Source organism: Oncorhynchus nerka, linkage group LG24, assembly GCF_034236695.1.
Source record: "Oncorhynchus nerka isolate Pitt River linkage group LG24, Oner_Uvic_2.0, whole genome shotgun sequence".
NCBI classification, from domain to species: Eukaryota; Metazoa; Chordata; class Actinopteri; order Salmoniformes; family Salmonidae; genus Oncorhynchus; species Oncorhynchus nerka.
Window position 1 is genome coordinate 54,568,233 of NC_088419.1, and position 19,979 is coordinate 54,588,211.

The 19,979-nt window shown below is 40.7% G+C and overlaps 1 protein-coding gene across 1 annotated transcript; it reads right to left on the reverse strand.

Annotated features, from left to right (window-relative positions):
* Window positions 1–88: 88 nt before the first annotated feature.
* On the reverse strand, window positions 89–15,093 carry LOC115108722 (thrombospondin-4-like). Its single transcript, XM_029633343.2, has 15 exons — window positions 14,868–15,093; window positions 12,243–12,320; window positions 11,960–12,112; window positions 11,645–11,749; window positions 11,414–11,521; window positions 11,141–11,300; window positions 10,923–11,041; window positions 10,751–10,803; window positions 10,353–10,546; window positions 10,052–10,230; window positions 9,535–9,583; window positions 9,229–9,425; window positions 8,172–8,344; window positions 7,089–7,228; window positions 89–1,511 (listed from the first exon to the last, which is right to left on the reverse strand). Exons 1-15 carry the CDS (start codon window positions 14,982–14,984, stop codon window positions 1,453–1,455), a joined length of 1,884 nt encoding a protein of 627 aa, XP_029489203.2. The 5' UTR covers window positions 14,985–15,093; the 3' UTR covers window positions 89–1,452.
* Between the last annotated feature and the right edge of the window lie 4,886 nt (window positions 15,094–19,979).

The following is a 19,979-nucleotide window of genomic DNA, read 5'->3' on the forward strand; positions in this document are numbered from 1 at the left end:
CTGTATTCTGACCTTGACTTAATTCCCTAATAATTCTTCCACCTTTACATATGAGGAAATAATGAATAAGGTCTAGCGAACCTACCGGTTTCAAGTGGGAAAAGCATTACTTTATTTTTTCCAATAGAAATAACACCATTCTCCATGCACTGTCATTTACAACTTGATAAGCGCTAGTTAAATGTGTAATCTGTCTGGATAAGGAAACTATAAATATAAATTACACTTGTTTTTTATATATTTTACCTTCCAATTGCTGGAGACAAATGTGAAACCAGTCATATATGGCTTCAAACTGAAGCATATCAACTTTCCCAAAGTAAAGTTTATGAAAGGCCGTGCTATTATGCAGAATTTAAATTGCACAGCCTTTTAACTCTCATAGCTGGGCACTCGGATGTCTTAATTATAGGCTACCACGACTTTCTGTTTCCTATTTCTATCATGTTAAATATTAGCCACTATCAGTATTGACCGTCAGTAGGCTTAATAACACACATATTCAACTGCCAGTTTACTGTTAGTTCCCTTCAGTTGGTATAGCATACATTATCATTCCATTTAATGACATCGTTTTGTTTACCTGCATTTGCTTCCTCTGTAAACGCTGTCATGGCCATGTGGTTGTTGCTGAGGATCATTAGTAACAGTTAGGCCAATTAAATCGTTATGGAGCGGAGTGCAGACCAGGCATTAACAGTTTGAAGCCTACGCATGGCGCAATAATCGGCTGTCATCACACAGTACCATGGCTAGTGCAGGCAACAGATGAGGATATTGTCTACTATTGTACACTATTCTCCCTATTATAATTCTATGTACACTAATCTTCCAACATTACCATGGGTTAAATAACAATGTGGCAATTTTCTGAATGAATCAAACCACTGTTTTCTTTTCCGCGTAAAGGCTCTCCAAACTTGTTTTTATGATTTCATAAATACTTTCCTAACCCTAAATAATCTACAAGATCAGAGTTTTTTTTTTATCTACCAAATGGTGCTGAAACAGAGAATGATATGCATATATTTAGATGGCTTTCTTTCATTGATCACTAATATTCAATATATTCTATTGAGTCTGTCAACAAAATACTAACTAAAAGTTACACCATATTTAAAGAGATGGCTTAAGATAAATGCACTGAAAACCCTATTGAATGACAAGGGAAGCATGCCTGCAAAGCCCTTTACGTACCTTCATAAGGTAAGTCTGAATACTAACTACTGAGAAGTGTGTATGAAAGGCGTGCGTAAGAAAGGCATAATTTCTTAAGTCCAAATCGGGCCCTATATAGCCTTTAATCAAAAGTAGTGCACTATATAGGAGATAGGGTGCCATTACAGACACAACTATGCACTGTTCAGCTGGGAGCCATGCGTTCCAGAATGTGGGGGTGTAGATGGAATGTCCTCCCAGTCTTCGTTTGGGCAGAGGTGTGTGCATGCTGTATTAGAACCGTAGCTGAACGGGTTGGACTTGGTATGAGTCAAGGTCCTCGAGGGTTGTATCTAAAGGGAGAGGGAGAGATGATAAGTCGATATGGAATCCTTGCATGGCAATAGGCTTACCTAAATGAGTCGTGTAAATTAGTTGGTGTCTGTAAAGTACATCCAAATGTCTACAATACAATACCAATCATCCAACGGACCAATACAATTAAGACTCAGACTTCTCTCTCTCTAAAGCCTCAAACTAGTCGTATGTGTACCGAGTGGTCATTTAAATGCAGTCTACTGTATATACTCTATGCCTTCAGAAAGTATTCATACCCCTTGACTTATTCCACATTTTGTTTTTCAAAATGGATTAGATTTTTTTTCTCTCAGCAAATTTAGTGAAAATGAAATACAGAAATATCTCACTTAAATATTTACACCCTGTTGATATGACACTACAAATTGAGTTCAGGTGCATCTAATTGCCATACACCATCGCTGATGTCACTACAACTTGATTGGAGTCCACCCATGGCCAATTCAAGTGTTTGGACATGATTTAGAAAGAAACACACTTGTCTAAAAAGGTCCCACAGTTTACAGTGCATGTCAGAGCAGAAACTATAGCATGAAATCTAAGGAACTGTCCGCATATCTCCAAGATGAGGCATATACTGTATCTGGAGAAGGGTATGAAACTATTTCTAGAGTGTTGAAAGTTTTCTAAAGCACAGTGGTCTCCATATGGAACTACCCAGACTGCCTAGAGCTGGCCATCTGACCAAACTCAGCAACTGGGCAAGAAGGACCTTGGTCAGGGAGGTGACCAAGAACCCAATGACTACTCTGAAAGAACTACAGAGTTCCTTGGCTGAGATGGGAGAACCTGCCAGAAGGGAGCCAATCTGGACTTCATGGGAGAGTGGCCAGACGGAAGCCACACATGACAGCATGCCTGGATCTTGCATAAAGGCACATGAAAGAGATCATAATTCAAAAGATTCTGTGGTCTGATGAGACAAATTTCTTTGGCCTGAATGCAAAGTGCCATGTCTGGAGAACCAGGCAAAGCTCATAACCCATCTAACACCATCCCTACCGTGAAGCATGGTGGTGGCAACATCATGCTATGGGGATGCCTTTCAACGGCAGGGACTGGGAGATTGGTAAGGATTGACGGAACAGTGAGTGGAGCGAAATACGGGCAAATCCTTAATGAGAACCCACTTCAGACAGTGGAGGCTCCTCAGAGGAGGACCATCCTCCTCACAGAATTTCATAAAAATAGTGAAACAAAGACACTAAATATATTCACGTCACCAAATAATTGATTAAAACACATTGTTTTGCAATGAAGGTCTACAGCACTCTAGGGTAGCATCATGGTGTAGCCGGAAGACAGGTAATGTCCATCCTCCTCTGGTTACATTGACTTCAATACAAAACCTAGGTGGTTCTCACCCCCTTCCATAGACTTACACCATAATTATGTCAACTTCCAGAGTATGTCCTCGAACCTATCAGAGCTCTTATGGCATGAACTGACATGTTGTCCACCCAATCAAAGGATCAGTGAATAAATCTATACTAAAAAAATATATAAATGCAACATGCAACAATTTCAACGATTTTACTGAGTTACAGGTCATATAGGCAAAACAGTCCATTTAAATAAATGCATTAGGCTCTAATTTATGGATTTCACATGTATGGGCAGGGGCGCAGCCATGGGTGGGCCTGGGAGGGCATATACCAAACCACCTGGGAGACAGGCCCACTCACTGGGGAGTCAGACCCAGCCAATCAGAATGAGTTTTTCCCCACAAAAGTTTTTTTTAAATTCAGACAGAAATACTCATCAGCTGTCCAGGTGGCTGGTCTCAGACGAGTCCGCAGGTGAAGAAGCCGGGTGTAGAGGTCCTGGGCTGGCGTGGTTACACGGGCTCTGTGGTTGTGAGGCCGGTTGGGCATACTGCCTAATTCTCTATAACTAACATTCAATTAACATTCAATTCTCTGGCAACAGCTCTAGTGGACATTCCTGCAGTCATATAGAGTGGCCTTTTATTGTCCCCAGCACAAGGTGCACCTGTGTAATGATCATGCTGTTTAATCAGCTTCTTGATATGCCACACTTGTCAGGTAGATGGATTATCTTGGCAAAAGAAAAATGCTCACTAACAGGGATGGAAAGAGAAATTGAGAATTAAGCTTTTTGTTCATATGGAACATTTTTAGGATATTTTATTTCAGTTCATGGGACAAACACTACATGTTGCATTTATATTTTTGTTCAGTATAGTACTGAAAACGTAAACTACAGCTAACTAGCAAAAATGAAAGAGAAGCGAGAGCGAGAAGTAGCTATCTTTCTGTCTTCGGTTGCAACACTCACTACCAAGTTAAAAACTGCCTCTGGAAGCAACGTCTGCCAAAGAACTGTTCGTCGGGAGCTTTATGAAATAGGTTTCCATGGCCGAGCAGCCGCACACAAGCCTAAGAACACCATAAGCAATGCCAAGCGTCGGCTGGAGTAGTGTACAGCTCGCCGCCATTGGATTCTGGAGCAGGGGAAATGCGTTCTCTGGGGTGATGAATCACGCTTCACCACCTGGCAGTCCGGCGGATGAATCTGGGAAAACGCTACCTGCCCCAATGCATATTGCCAGCTGTAAAGTTTGATGGAGGAATAATTGTCTGGGGCTGTTTTTCATGGTTTGGGCCCCTTAGTTCCAGTGAAGGGAAATCTTAACGCTACATTGTATTCGATTCTGAGCTTTCAACTTTGTTGTGACAGTTTGGGGAAGGTCCTTTCCTGTTTCAGCATGCCCCCTTGTGCAAAGTGACGTCCATACAGAAATGGTTTGTCGAGATCGGTGTGGAAGACAGCTGATGTGTTGTGAAGTCAACAAGTGAGAGGTGGAGAGCGCATAGATGTGAGAAGGAATTATCCAACCATCAAAGGGGTCAACTGTGTTTGCGTGATCAGGGGTGTATTCATTCCGCCGATTCTTAAATGGCAAGAAACGGGGATAAACATCAGTGGTGTAAAGTACCACTTAAGTCGTTTTTTGGGGTATCTGTACTTCACTTTACTATTTATATTTTTGACAACTTTTACTTTTACTTCACTACATTCCTGAAGAAAATTGCACTTTTTACTCCATACATTTTCCCCGACACCCAAAAGTACTTGTTACATTTTGAATGCTCAACAGGGCAGGAAAATGGTCCAATTCATTCACTTATCAAGAGAACATTCATGGTCATCCCTACTGCTTCTGATCTGGCAGACTCATTAAACACAAATGCTGTGTTTGTAAATTATGTCTGAGTGTTGGAGTGTGCCCCTGGCTATCCGTCAATAAAAAAGGAAAGGAAATTGTGCTGTCTGGTTTGCTTAAAATAAGGAATCTTTTATTATTTATACTTTTACTGTTGAAACTTAAGTACATTTTAGCAATTATATTTACTTTAGATACTTAAGTATATTTAAAACCAAATACATTTAGACTTTTACCTAAGTAGTAATTTACTGGGTGACTCACTTTTACTTGAGTCATTTCCTATTAAGGTATGTTTACTTTTACTCAAGTATGACAATTGAGTACTTTTGCCACCGCTGATAACCATACCTGAATTTGTCCAATAGAAACTATCGTTTGCATCTTTTGGACTAATGATTACACCCTAGATCAGCTAGATGCAGGCAAGATTGTGCGAGGCAGTATTGAAGTTGTCAATGTCTGTCACCTTGATTACTCAAATTTCTCTCCACCTGTGCACCTACAGTGGGGCAAAAAAGTATTTAGTCAGCCACCAATTGTGCAAGTTCTCCCACTTAAAAAGATGCGAGAGACCTGTGATTTTCATCATAGGTACACTTCAACTATGACAGACAAAATGAGAAGAAAAAAATCCAGAAAATCACATTGTAAAATTTGTAATGAATTTATTTGCAAATTATGGTGGAAAATAAGTATTTGGTCACCTACAAACAAGCAAGATTTCTGGCTCTCACAGACCTGTAACTTCATCTTTAAGAGGCTCCTCTGTCCCCCACTCGTTACCTGTATTAATGGCACCTGTTTGAACTTGTTATCAGTATAAATGACACCTGTCCACAACCTCAAACAGTCACACGCCAAACTCCACTATGGCCAAGACCAAAGAGCTGTCAAAGGACACCAGAAACAAAACTGTAGACCTGCACCAGGCTGGGAAGACTGAATCTGCAATAGGTAAGCAGCTTGGTTTGAAGAAATCAACTGTGGGAGCAATTATTAGGAAATGGAAGACATACAAGACCACTGATAATCTCCCTCGATCTGGGGCTCCACGCAAGATCTCACCCCGTGGGGTCAAAATGATCACAAGAACGATGAGCAAAAATCCCAGAACCACACGGGGAGACCTAGTGAATGACTGGCAGAGAGCTGGGACCAAAGTAACACAGCTTACCATCAGTAACACACTACGTGTCCAGGGACTCAAATCCTGCAGTGCCAGATGTGTCCCCCTGCTTAAGCCAGTACATGTCCAGGCCCGTCTGAGGTTTGCTAGAGAGCATTTGGATGATAAATTCATAAAAAATCCTACAATGTGATATTCCTGATTTTTTTCCCCCTCATTTTGTCTGTCATAGTTGAAGTGTACCTATGATGAAAATTACAGGCCTCTCTCATCTTTTTAAGTGGGAGAACTTGCACAATTGGTGGCTGACAATACTTTTTTGCCCCACTGTATGTTGTTAACTTTAATTCATAGGCTAGGTTGTAGAAACCTCATGATGGGTATAGGGAAACTCTGAGTATCATGTAGTAACCTAAACCTATCGATGTTCTATTGAGCTGGGTGAATGGAATATGAATGACAGTCATCCAATATGCTGTAATAGAAATAAGGCCATGCTCATGGAAAAAAAGAATCATCCTCCCTCATCTTAAATGACGCTGACGGTCACAGAGTGCAAACAAGCTTTGACTGTGACGAAGATTTACAAGCATATAGCCAAAGCACCGCTGGAATGGCTTCAGAACAAGAATGTGAATGCCCTTGAGTGGCGCAGCCAAAGCCCAGACTTGAATCCCATTGAAAATATGTGGAAAGAATTGAAGGTTGCTGTTCACCGCCGCTCCCCATCTCCACGCCGCCAAACGTCCTTCTACAAAGTATTGACTCAGGGGTGTGAATACTTATGTAAATTAAATATTTCTGTATTTCATTTTCAATTTTAAAAAATACATCTACAAACATAATTTCACTTCGTCATTATGGGATATGGTGTGTAGATAGGGGAGGGGGAAAAAAATATATTTAATCCATTATAAATTCAGGCTGTAACACAACAATATGTGGAATAAGTCAATGAGGTATGAGTACTTTCCGAAGGCACTGTAAATGCAGCCACAGTGTCACTTAATGACAATGAGAATGGATAGAAGCAGGCACAAAACACAAGTAAATGTAGATCCTCTTTTGCCAGAGAGCAGCATCATCCATTTCTCAATACAGGAATTCTATTATCAGGATGCTGCAATGCAATACTTCTCTAATTGATTCCCTAAGGTCCCCATCCTCCTCTACTTCCTGCTTGTGAGAAGGGTATTCTAATAAGGGGGGTGGGGTTGTCATTAGTGTGCTGCTCACCATTGCAGCGATAGCGTAGGTTAGCCCAGATTATGTTCTCCTGGGAGAAGCAGAAGACACCCAGTCTGCCTCCTCTCATGGTGGTGTCTATGATGATACCTGTGTCTGCCACTATCTGAGGACCCTCAAAGAAACGCACTCTGAACACGACACACACATGCATAGAGCGAGACCAGTTAGGAATACCAAAATATGACAAAAGTTGCGTTTACACAGGAAGTTCAATTCTGATCTTTTAACCAATCAAATCAGATCTTTTGCCAATCATCTTGCCAAAGATCAGAATTAGGCTGCCTGTGTTAATGCAGCCAAAATAAGACCCTCTCCAACCCGAATAGTTGTGTCACGACTGGATGATGTAACCTATTGTGGTAAAGAATACAATATGGATAGTATGATGTATGTATGTATGATGATGATGTATGATGATAAGAGAAAACATGCACGATAGTAATTTCATGTTGTTCAAGTTCAACAGTATGTGGTCGCATATGTCAGTCCAATCAGTTGCACACATAATGCCACAAATTGTAATTTAAAGGTCCAATGCAGCCGTTTTTACCTCAATATCAAATCATTTCTGGGTAACAATTAAATACCTTACTGTGATTGTTTTCTGTTAAAATTGTTTAAAAAATGAACAAAAATAGCTTCTTAGCAGGGAGCAATTTCTCAAACAAGAATTTAGCTAGGACTGTCTGGGAGTGGTTTGAGTGGGGAGGGGAAAACTGGATATTTGCTGTTATTGGCAGAGAGGTTTGGAACTCTCTTTCTTATTGGTCTATTAATTAATTTACCACATGGTGATGGCACCATGGAAGGTCAAAACTCCCTCCCACTAAAACAGGCAAAAATTTCAGGCTGTCTTTTCAAAAAGCTTTTACACTAAAATGGTATTATTTAAATTTTCACAGTATCATTCCAACCTCATAGTGTGGAACTATATATAAAATATAGGAAATCACATTTTTGACTGCACTGGGCCTTTAATGTATTATGAAAGGAGAAGGTCACGCCATCGTTGGCAAACTGCACCAAAAGCCATCAGACGCCTACGAGGTGTGTCTGATAGCAGCGCACTACCTGATGTAGCCATCTTGGGGCCTGTGTTGCAAGAACCAGCGGTAGGAAGTCTTGTCCTTCCAGCCCACGTTGCGGACGTCTTTCCACAGCAGCTTCACCTGGTCACTGGTGTCGCCAGTGTGCCACAGGGAGTTGCGTAGATTCTCCCCTGGTCCCGTGTTGGACTTCACAGCCTAGTCGACAACACAATTGCACAGGCAGCACTTTTACAGAACTGTAGATCTCTTCCAATGTATCAATCTGGGCAGGTGTATTTATATTTCAACTCAAAATGTATCTATTTTCCGTTGAGCTGTTTTTAGTCCAGAGGTAGACTTAATATTAGGTAACTGGCCCTATGAGTATTACTTAGAAAGGGCTAGTTGTGTGTAGGTCAGTCTATTAATAGAGTAGTGGCATGAATTTGAACAGATGTATATAGGATCTAAATTTGATCACCCTGTAGTTGGAGGAATTCATGGTTTAAAAAGGCTTCTAGAGTTTGCAATTTCCATTTAACATTTTAGACTTGATTTGCCCTAACAAAAAATGTAAAGTCATACAAAAATGTCCATTAATTATAATAAAAAATGAATAAATATTTTCTGGGTAACAATTAAGTACCTTACTGTGGTTGTTTTAAATTAAAACGGTCAAAAAGAAGGGAAAAAAATGCTTCTTAACAAAGAGCAATTTCTCAATCAAAGAATTTTGCTAGGACTGTCTGGGAGTGATTTGAGTGGGGAGGGGAAGACTGAAAATTGGCTATAATTGTAATAGAAAAAACAGAAAAATATGATATATTAAAACGCTGTGTTTATTGTACGTCTGATTAAATCACCATAGAAGCATATCAGAGTTGCGGATGTTCCTTCCCAATTATGTTGAACCAACGTGGAATAGACGTTGAATTGACGTCTGTGCCCAGTGTTTTTTTTTCTTCCATTAATTATAATCCACACAATAACTCAAATTTCCAGTTGCTGCAGGATTATTTTCCTGCTGTGAGAACACAAGTGACTTTTACTACATGACTAGATAATAGTCATATAAAATGTGCATATAGGATTTTTTGTACCTTCAGTTGGATCCCTGGTTCTGCCACAGCTCTGAATGGATTGGCCTGCCAATAGATTTGCTCAACCTGTTTCCACATCACCACGTAGAAGGAGGAAGAGTCCTGGTAGCCAAAGATGAACCCTGCATAGTCGTCGTCCGTGACGGTATTCACATGGAAAGTCCCTTCGAAGTCAACACCGTTGAAAGCTGTGTAACCTTGATGGAATGCCGTGAGTTTGGGTTAGGACGTCATGTTTGAGAACGCCATGTACAACTCGGTTTATTGAATGAATCCGACTTGAGACAGCGTGATTGTTGCTCTTACCAACAGCCAGTCCAGGGTCACTGTTCATAGTTTGGACGATCTCTCTTCCCTGTGGAAAAGAGAAACAGAGAAGATTATAGAACTTAAGCAGTTAAACATGTCTCTTCCCACTGGTGACACATTGGATGAATTAACGTTGTTTCCACCTCATTTCAACGAAATTACGTCGAACCAACGTGGAATAGATGTTGAACTGACGTCTATGCCCAGTAGGTTGGCACTGATTTGTATCTACTGTAACACCCTTGGACTTATTGTATAAGATTTAATGCATGCATCAATACAGATTTGATGACCATTTTATTGCTGAGAATTTTCCTGCATATGCAGGAAATGCAAACTTGAAGTCTATTTGAGTTTAAAAAAGGCTTCTAACATTTAGAATTTCCACTTAGAAATTTCAGACTTGATTTGACCTAAGAAAAAATGTATCAACCCCTACAGAAATTGCTACAGGATTGTTATCCTATTATAACAAACTGTCTAAAACTTTGATCCAACATCTGCATACACATACCTGATCGAGCACCACCCAGTTAGGGTCTATCTGTGCGTCTCCCTCTGGGTCCAGCACCACTGTCTGGTAGGCCCTGAAGTCTGTGAGAGTGACCTCGGCGTTCTCCGGGCACACATCCATGCTGTCGATGATGGTGTCGTTGTCAAAGTCGTTCTCACACACATTCCCAACACCATCACCTGTAACAAGGAGATTTGACGCAATATGTGACTTTTAAGTCACTGGACAATATTACTGTCAACATTACACGGATATATTGGAGAACTTTGTGGAAACTAGACTGAAAAAGTGCTGAACTCACCGTCAGAGTCCTCCTGCAGAGGGTTGGGAATGAGGCGGCAGTTGTCTGGTCCCGGGGGCAGAAGGTCAGGAATACCATCATCATCATCGTCATCGTCACACTCGTCCCCCAGGCCGTCCTTGTCCGTGTCCAGCTGGGAGCTGTTGATGACTGCAGGGCAGTTGTCCTGAGAGTCCTGGTGACCGTCACCATCACTGAGAACAGTAGAGAAAAACACAAGGAGACCATTTTACAGTTCTCCCCACTGTTGTGAGATTCTGATGGTTGATGCGTCAAACCAAAGTCATTACATAACATATAAAATAAGTCATGGCGTTCCAATAGATTGGAATGCCACGCACAGGGCGACACTGGTTAAAGGCAGGGAGGTAACAAGAACGCTAGTAACACCGCTATACCTGTCCTTATTGGTGTCACAAGGGTCTCCGATCAAATCGTTGTCCATATCCAACTGTACCAAACACAAAAAATATCACTCGAACATCGACATAGTTTGTCATTCTGGTAGAACATGCAGTAATGACTAGGATTAATACAAGTACAGCTAAACATGGAAATCAGAAACCAAACCTGGTCAGGGTTTTGAACATAGGGGCAACTGTCACAAGCATCTCCGACTTTGTCCCCATCTCGATCCTTCTGGTTAGCATTGGGAACCCTTTTGCAGTTGTCCAGATTATTAGGGATTCCTAGAAGGAGGTAACAGTAGTTGACATGTCAATTGACATGAATGACCGCAATGGCAGAATTAGGCTTGTCACGGTCCAAACCTCGACATGCATACTTACTGTCGCCATCAATGTCTTCGTCACATTCGTCACCCAGTCTATCAACATCAGTGTCTTTCTGGTCGTTGTTTTTGATCATACGGCAGTTGTCACAGGCGTCTCCAAAGTCGTCTTCGTCCACATTTCTTTGGTTGACATTTGGTACCAGCACACAGTTGTCCTACCAAAGAGGCATCAGAGCCTGTCTTTACACTAAGATACAAAATCAGTGTAAAGACCTGTCGTAAACATGACACAGCAAAGAATCAGTTGCTGGAGAAAGAGATCAGTAACCTGTGTATTTAGGATTCCATCGCCATCTGCATCCTCATCACAGGCATCTCCTTTGCCATCCTTGTCTACATCCTCTTGGCCAGAGTTGGGTACTGTTAGACAGTTATCCTAAAAGTATGTATATAAAGCATATGACAATGACTTAGTTTTTCCACTTTATTTTCCCTTTGCGTTCAAAATAGTATAGTCGTGGACTTCCATAGCCTTTTCAAGGACATTCAAGTGTATTACCTTGGCACAGTTCCTCTCGGTGCATTCCAGTTTCTCATCAGGGAAGCCATCAATGTCAATGTCAGAGCTGCAGAAGTAGCCATTGCCAGCCCATCCCACCCCACACTGTGAATCAGAATCAAGTCAAAGGACTGTACTCTATTGAATATGGAATGTCAATTTGCATTCAATTCCATTTCAGCTACAGCAGCTGAATCAATAACAAGCGATCTGTATCCAAAAGAATGCTATAGACAACATGTATAAGGAGTAGTATACATTTAGGCTGTATTCAAATTCATATTGATCCATTGCAACAGAACTGTATTGCATTACCTGACACTCTATTTTCCCATCTCGTTGGACAATGCACTCTCCGCTGGCATGGCAGGGGTTGAGCTGGCCATTACCACACGCTCTCTCAGGCTTACAGCCCTTGCGCTGATCCCCCACATAGCCTGCCTTACAGGAGCCACACTTAAACGAGCCCTGACAACAACACGCACAACCACCGCAGCAGAAACTTAGTTCCCCCCGCTCAAAACCTCAGAGAGGAAAGACCTCTGGATTTCCTAATGAGATATATATTTGAGTGGCATCGACTTTTAATGATACTTACAGGTGTGTTCACACAGTTGGAATTTTCCATACAACCTCCATTCTTGGGTCCTTCGCACTCATTGATGTCCTTACAGACCTGGGTAGGATTCAAATACAAAAGAAAGCCCTAATGCATAAATCTTCCATCTTCAAGCAAAACCTTGCATGTTGCCAGTGAGTCGTTCCATGTAATTTCAGCAAGCCATGATACACACTATCTCAGATTGTTCTGAAATTCTTTCTGTAGTTACAAACAGATAAGATTTTATCTCAGAAATGTTGCTTAATTGAGTGCATCCAAATTAGCCATTTTAATTTATAAGATTCTGCATCCAATAATGTCCAATAAATATAGTTCCCAACATCCGATTTGGACCAAAGTTTTTCCTAACAGTAAGTTAGACATTAGGAATCCCCAAAAATGGTCAACAGTCAATCACTGACCCTCTACACTCCATACCAAGTCCACCCCAACAACCAGTACACAGTATCAGTTCTCTGTTTGACAAGTAGTATTAAACTGTGTATTGCTTCTCCATACTATGTCATGTTTTCCCTGTGAATCTGGTCATGTTTTTTTCCTCCTGTTCAGAGAAATTAGTCATGTGAAAGTATCAGGTTTTACTACTGCACTGAACAAAAATATAAACGTGACATGTAAAGGTGTGCGTCGCATGTTTCATGAGCTGAAATAAAAGATCCCAGAAATGTTCCATACGCACAAATAGGTTATTTCTCTCAAATGTTGTGCACAAATGTATTTACATCCCTATTAGTGAGCATTTCTCCTTTGCCAAGATAATCCATCCACCTGACAGGTGTGGCATATCAAGAAGATAATTAAACAGCATGATCATTACACAGGTGCATCTTGTGCTGGGGACAGTAAAAGGCCACTCTATAATGTGCAGTTTTGTCACGCAACACAATGCCACAGATGTCTCAAGTTTTGAGGGAGTGTGCAATTGGCAAGCTGACTGCAGGAATGTCCACCAGAGCTGTAGCCAGAGAATTGAACGTTCATTTCTCTACCATAAGTCACCTCCAATGTCGTCTTAGAGAATTTGGTGGTATGTCCAACCGGCCTCACAACCGCAGAGCCCGTGTAACCGCGCCAGCCCAGGAAATCAAAACCTGGATTCTTCACTTGTGGGATCGTCTGAGACCAGCCACACGGACAGCTGATGAAACTGTGAATTTCTGCTCAAACTGTCTGAAACTGACTCAGGGAATCTGACCTGCGTGCTCTTCCCGGTTTCAACTGTACTAGGCAGATGGCAGACAGCGTGTATGGTGGTTTGCTGATGTCAACGTTGTGAATAGAGTGCCCCACGGTGGAGGTGGGGTTATGGTATGGGCAGGCATAAGCTATGGACAACGAACACAATAGCATTTTATCGATGGCAATTTGAATGTACAGAGATACCGTGATGAGATCCTGAGGCTCATTCTCGTGCCATTCATCCGCCGCCATCACCTAATGTTTCAGCATGATAATGCACAGCTCAATGTCGCAAGGATCTGTACACAATACCTGGAAGCTGAAAATGTCCCCGTTTTTCCATGGCCTGCATAGTCACCAGACATGTCACCGATTGAGCATGTTTGAGATTCTCAGGATCGACGTGTACGACAGCATGTTCCAGTTCCCGCCAATATCCAGCAACTTCGCACAGCCATTGAAGAGGAGTGGGACAACACTCCACAGGCCACAATCAACAGCCTGATCAAGACCATTGGTTACATCAGTTCCATGTTATGGTCTCTAATGAACTTCAATAGTAAATGTCCAAAACACACACTTTATAGTGTATTGCAGTTGTAATGGTATTGGATTGCGTTGGGTTCAATGTTGAATGTCACTCATCACAAATCACATGTAGAAATGTTTCCTGATCATTTTCAAAAACAGGCTGCCATGCAATTCAGTATTTTATTAGGGTTGTCACAACGTTTTAATCCCTAGCCAAGTTCTCCATTATACAGTAGTTTTGGGCTTGTAGGAAAAGTCTTCATATGAGAATTGCATAGGAATAGCCCTCTCAAAGAGCTGCCATTTGTTGGACTATTCAAGGAGAGTTGGGTTGAGGACTGACTTGAATTGTGAGGATGACCACACACTTTTCGTAATGAGACAAATCTATTGGTTTTCTACCCAAAGTTGCAAAGGAAATGTTTTGATCTATTTAATAAACACAAGAGACCAGCAAAATGGATCAAATAATGTGGTGGTATAGCAGGAACAGAGGCATCTAGTGGTCAAAACCTGGTACTTTCACACTACTTTATGGTAAATAATGCAAGCGACTTCATTGACTAATTTCTCTGAACAAGGGAAAAAAAACATCATCAGATTCACAGCGAAAACATTTACATAGTATGGAGAAGCAGAACTCCAAGCCACAGCTTCATACTACTTGTCAAACATAGAGAACTGATACTGTATACTGGTTGTTGAGGTGGGATTGGTGTGTGTGTGTGTGGGGGGGGGGGGGGGTGCTAATTGTATCTGTTACTAATTACCGAAACGATTTCAGAACAATCTGAGATGGCGGGTGTCGAAATCCTCTTTCTTGTGTTTTTTGAGGTGGAAAGGCCCCAAAGCCAAGCTCATAAGCTTCTTTGCTTGATTCAAAATTGCTACCTGTTTGTTGTTAGTGGCGTAAGAGAGGCCTATTCCCTGCACCCGGGGGCCGGTGTAGCCAGTGGGACAGGGGCCACAGCGGAACCCTGGAGAGGTGTTGATGCAGCGCACACCCATGTGGCAGGGCTTCACGACACACTACACACACAGGAGGAGAGCGGAGAGAGGGCAGTATGTACATGTTCAATATTTGAATTGGAATTTGCTATTGAGATAATCTAACAGTTGATTTGAAGAGTGACTGCCTTTTAAAAGCAACATATTGCTGCCTGTGGCAGCAATATGAGCCAGAAACAGTTATTCTAGTGTCAATATTGACTACACAGTGTAAATAGGATAATTTGGTCATAAAGTCAGTCTCCTCTAAAAACGGATAAATTAAGGTTGTGTTTTCATTTGACAGTGTCCATTTCCCCACTAACATGGGGTGAACAGCTGCAGTGATTGCTGTTAATCCAATAGCATAGACAGTGAGACAGACCTTCCCAGCAGCTCCGACTTTGTTTACATAAGAAAACATGTTTTTTTTAGCTTGAGAAATACTGCACCATACACCTTAGTTAGATGTAAAATTGCACAACTGAAACATCCTCTGCAAAAACATCAAGATTCATTCACGATTTCTTGAGTTATCTTACAATTATTCTGGGAGTTTTGAGGAAGTTAAATAGGCTTCCGAATTTACAGTGTGTCATGAGGGACAAACATCATTAACCAAACGTGAAATCGTCAGGAAACACACCGGCAAGACTGAAATCTAGGTTTTCAAATGAGCAACAGGAAAGCACACATGCCAATCCGGGTGTTCAGAGGCTCTTTAAAAACCTAACAATATACACAATAGTAACACGTACTGTGTAAATGATCGTATTTCAGTTTAGACCCACTACAGCAGAGTTTCCCCAGTGGCAGTGCGGGTGTTTTTATTTGGCCCCCCAAGTTTATTTGGCCCCCCTGAGCAAAAACAAATAATTATGTTGTATTATTTGGGGGGAATTGTCATTGTTGGACATAAAACACTGTAAAAACATCAGGAAATCAACTCAAAGTCATTTTAATTTTGGAAATCTGTTCCCGAACTATTCCCACTCATAATAGAAAGATGTGATTGCAGGTATACAAATGTCAGCAAGGTTTGAAATTATTATGATTTTGTCAAATATTATATCTGTGTGGGCTTATGTTCCTGCCCCCCATCCATCCACTCAAGAAGAAAACAGCTCGCGGCTGAATCTAGTTCAGAGTTTCCCAATGTCAGTCCATGGGACCCGAAGGGGTGCACGTTTTGGTTTTTGCCCTAGCCAAACACTAGCACTTGACTCCCGAGTGGCGCAGTGGTCTAAGACACTGCATCTCAGTGCAAGAGGCCTCAATGCAGTACCTGGTTTGAATCCTGCTGTCATTGTAAGTAAGAATTTGTTCTTAACTGACTTGCCTAGTTAAATAAAATAAAAAATACACAGCCGATTCAAATAATAAACTAATCATCAAGCTTTGAATTTGAATCAGCTGTTTAGTGTTAGGGCAAAAACCAAAACGTGCATCCCGAGGACCGAGTTTGGGAAACACTGATAAAGTTGATGATCCCTGCAACTACAGAATACTACGTGACCTTTTTGGGATCCTGTCCTACCTCATCCACATGTGTGCAGTGGGTACCATTAACCTCCATGCCCTCAGGGCAGGGGCCACACTTGATGCCCCCGGCGGTCTCAATGCACGTTACCCCCATGTGGCAGGGGTTAGGGTCACAGGAGGTGTGAGGGGGACCTTGCATGCCTAGGTGGGAGAGGATGATACACCAACCATCAAACAAGTAGACCTGGAGCACTCTCCTGTAAGATGTCTCCATCTACTGCAGGTTATGAAACATGGCATTTTCTATTTGTTTACATTCCCATTACAGATTCATTTACCATTACATATTCAGATGTTTATGTATGCACTGTACATATTTTTTTTAAGTACATGAGAGCACAATGGTATGATTAATGTACCACATTTACATACTATTGAGATAGCAATCATGCTGTTGATATTGATATATGTGTAAATGTACAGTGCCTTCAGAAAGTATTCACACCCCTTGACTTTTTCCACCATTTTCCAGCCTGATTTTAAAATTGATGACATTTAGTTTTAGTCTACACACAATACCCCATAATGTCAAAGTGGAATGATGTTTTTTGAATGTTTTATAAATTAATTAAAAATTAAAAGCTCAAATGTCTTGAGTCAATAAGTATTCAACCCCTTTGCTATGGAAAGGCTAAATAAGCTCAGGAGCAGAAATGTGCTTAACATGTCGCGTAATTAGTTGCATGGACTCACTCTGTTTGCTTTAACATGATTTTTTTATGACTACCTCATCTCTGTACCCCACACATACAATTATCTGTAAGGACCCTAAGTCAAGCAGTGAATTTCAAACAAAGATTCAACCACAAAGACCAGGGACATTTTCCAAAGCTTCGTAAAGAAGGGCACCTATTGGTAGATGGGTAAAAAAAAAAGCAGACATTGAATATCCCTTTAAAAAAAGGCTAAGCTTGAGAGCAAATAGATTTATTTCATTTCATTTGCGATTTTCATGAATAGTTAACGTTGCGTTATGCTAATGCGCTTGCGGATAGATTTACACAATCCTGGATACAGGTTTCTTTCGTAGCTAAACGTGACGCAGAAAACGGAGCGATTTGTCCTAAACAAATAATATTTTTGTAAAAACTGAACATTTGCTATCTAACTGAGAGTCTCCTCATTAAAAACATCTGTTCTTCAAAGGTAAATGATTTTATTTGAATGTTTTTCTGTTTTTTATGAAAATGTTGCCTGCTGACTGCTAACGCTAAATGCTACGCTAGCTATCAATAGTGTTACACAAATGCTTGTTTTGCAATGGTTGAGAAGCATATTTTGAAAATCTGAGATGACAGTGTTGTTAACAAAAATCTAAGCTTGAGAGCTAGCATATTGATTTCATTTCATTTGCGATTTTCATGAATAGTTAACGTTGCGTTATGGTAATGAGCTTGAGGCTGTATTCACGATCCCGGATCCGGGATGGCTCGTCGCAACAGGTTAAGCACGGTGAAGTCATTAATTACACTTTGGATGATACATCAATACACAGAGTCATTACAAAGATACAGGAGTCCTTCCTAACTCACATGCCATGGAGGAAGAAAACAAATCAGGGATTGCCAATGGTGACTTTAAAATAGTTACGGAGTTAAATGGCTGGGATAGGAGAAAACTGAGGAGGGATCAATAACATTGTAGTTACTCAACAATACTAAACTAATTGACATAGGGAAAAGAAGGAAGCTTGTACAGAATAATATTCCAAAACATGCACCCTGTCCTAGATACAAGTGGTTTGTTTGGGGCAAATCCAATACAACACATTACTGAATACAACTCTCCATATTTTCAAGCATAATGGTGGCTGCATCATGTTAGGGGTATGCTTGTAATGGTTAAGGACTGGGGAATTTTCAGGATAAAAAATAAACGGAATAGAGCTAAGCACAGGCAAAATTCTAGAGGAAAACCTGGTTCAGTCTGCTTTCCACCAGACACTGGGAGACCAGACACACCTTTCAACAGGACGAAAATCTAAAACACAAGGTCAAATCTCCACTAGTTGCTTACCAAGAAGACAGCGAGTGTTCCTGAGTGGCCAAGTTACAGTTTAGACTTAACTCTACTTGAAAATCTATGGCAAGATCTGAAAATGGTTGTCTAGCAATGATCAACAACCAATTTGACAGAGCTTGAAGAATTTTGAAAAGAATAATGAACTAATGTTGTACAATCCAGGTATGGAGAGCTCTTAGAGACTTACCCAGACAGACTCACCACTGTAATTGCTGCCAAAGGTGCTTCTACAAAGTATTGATTCAGGGGTGTGAATAGTTACGTGAATTTGATATTTCTTTATTTCATTTTTAATAAATGTGCAAAAATGTCTAAAAACACGTTTATGATGGGTGAGAAAAAAAACATCAAAGCAGAGGGTGGCTACTTTGAAGAATCTAAAATCTAAAATATATTTTGATTTGTTTAGCACTATTTTGGTTACTACATGATTCCATATGTGTTATTTCGTAGTTTTGATGTCTTCACTATTATTCTACAAAGAAGAAAAAAGTTTTAAAAAATAAAGAAAAACCCTTGAAAGAGTAGGTGTGTCCAAACTTTTGACTGGTACTGTAATTATATATTAAATATGTACATATTCATGTATGTACTGTTTTAAAAATATAGTAACTTTATTTTGTGCCTCAAAGAGCGCCAGCCTGATTAACAGATACACCACAATGTTTACTGACATTCAACTGGAATATCTATTTCTGCAGGCAGGCCAAGGCTACTCACCACAGGCTTTACACTTTATCACTGTGTTCTTCAGGAAAACAATCTCTTGGATCTGCATGGAGGTACAAATACACTATTAGTTCACGTTATACTGTATGGGACCATTTACATCCTCAATGAAAGTTGCCCTATATGTCCAAACAGTGACTTTACCTGTTGCTTCAGCAGTTCTTTAATCTCAGCCAAGGCTTGATTCGTTCCCTTGATTTGATTAATAATTTCCCCATCTGAGTTTGAAAAAACATTTCACAGCGCTTTATTAGCGATGGATGTGCACACACAGCTATGTTTGTTTCATACATTAGCAATGGACAGATCATCTTTGAAAACATACCCCCACATGTATTCCTATTCCAGCACATTCTGTTTCAACCAAAGTCAAAATAATTCAAAGTCAGTAGACAGAATAGCAATTTCAGGTAAATGGGGTGTTATCATCATAGGTTGCCAAGATAAACTGAAACTAATGTCAACCTCATGTTGAAACTGAACGTCAGGCAGGTCACAAAGCTCTTGCTCGTACCTCATTACTCTTCCTGTGACATTGTCTTGGATGCACATCTGTGGCTGACGCAAGTCATCAGTATGCAATGTGTTGGGGATGCACTATGCAGATGTCCCTTTATAAAACAACATCATCCACTGCCCATTCATCATCTTTACTACCTGCACTACTATCCCATTGCCACAGGAGCTGGCATTCCAAGACAATCCCTGGGCCTGAATCACATG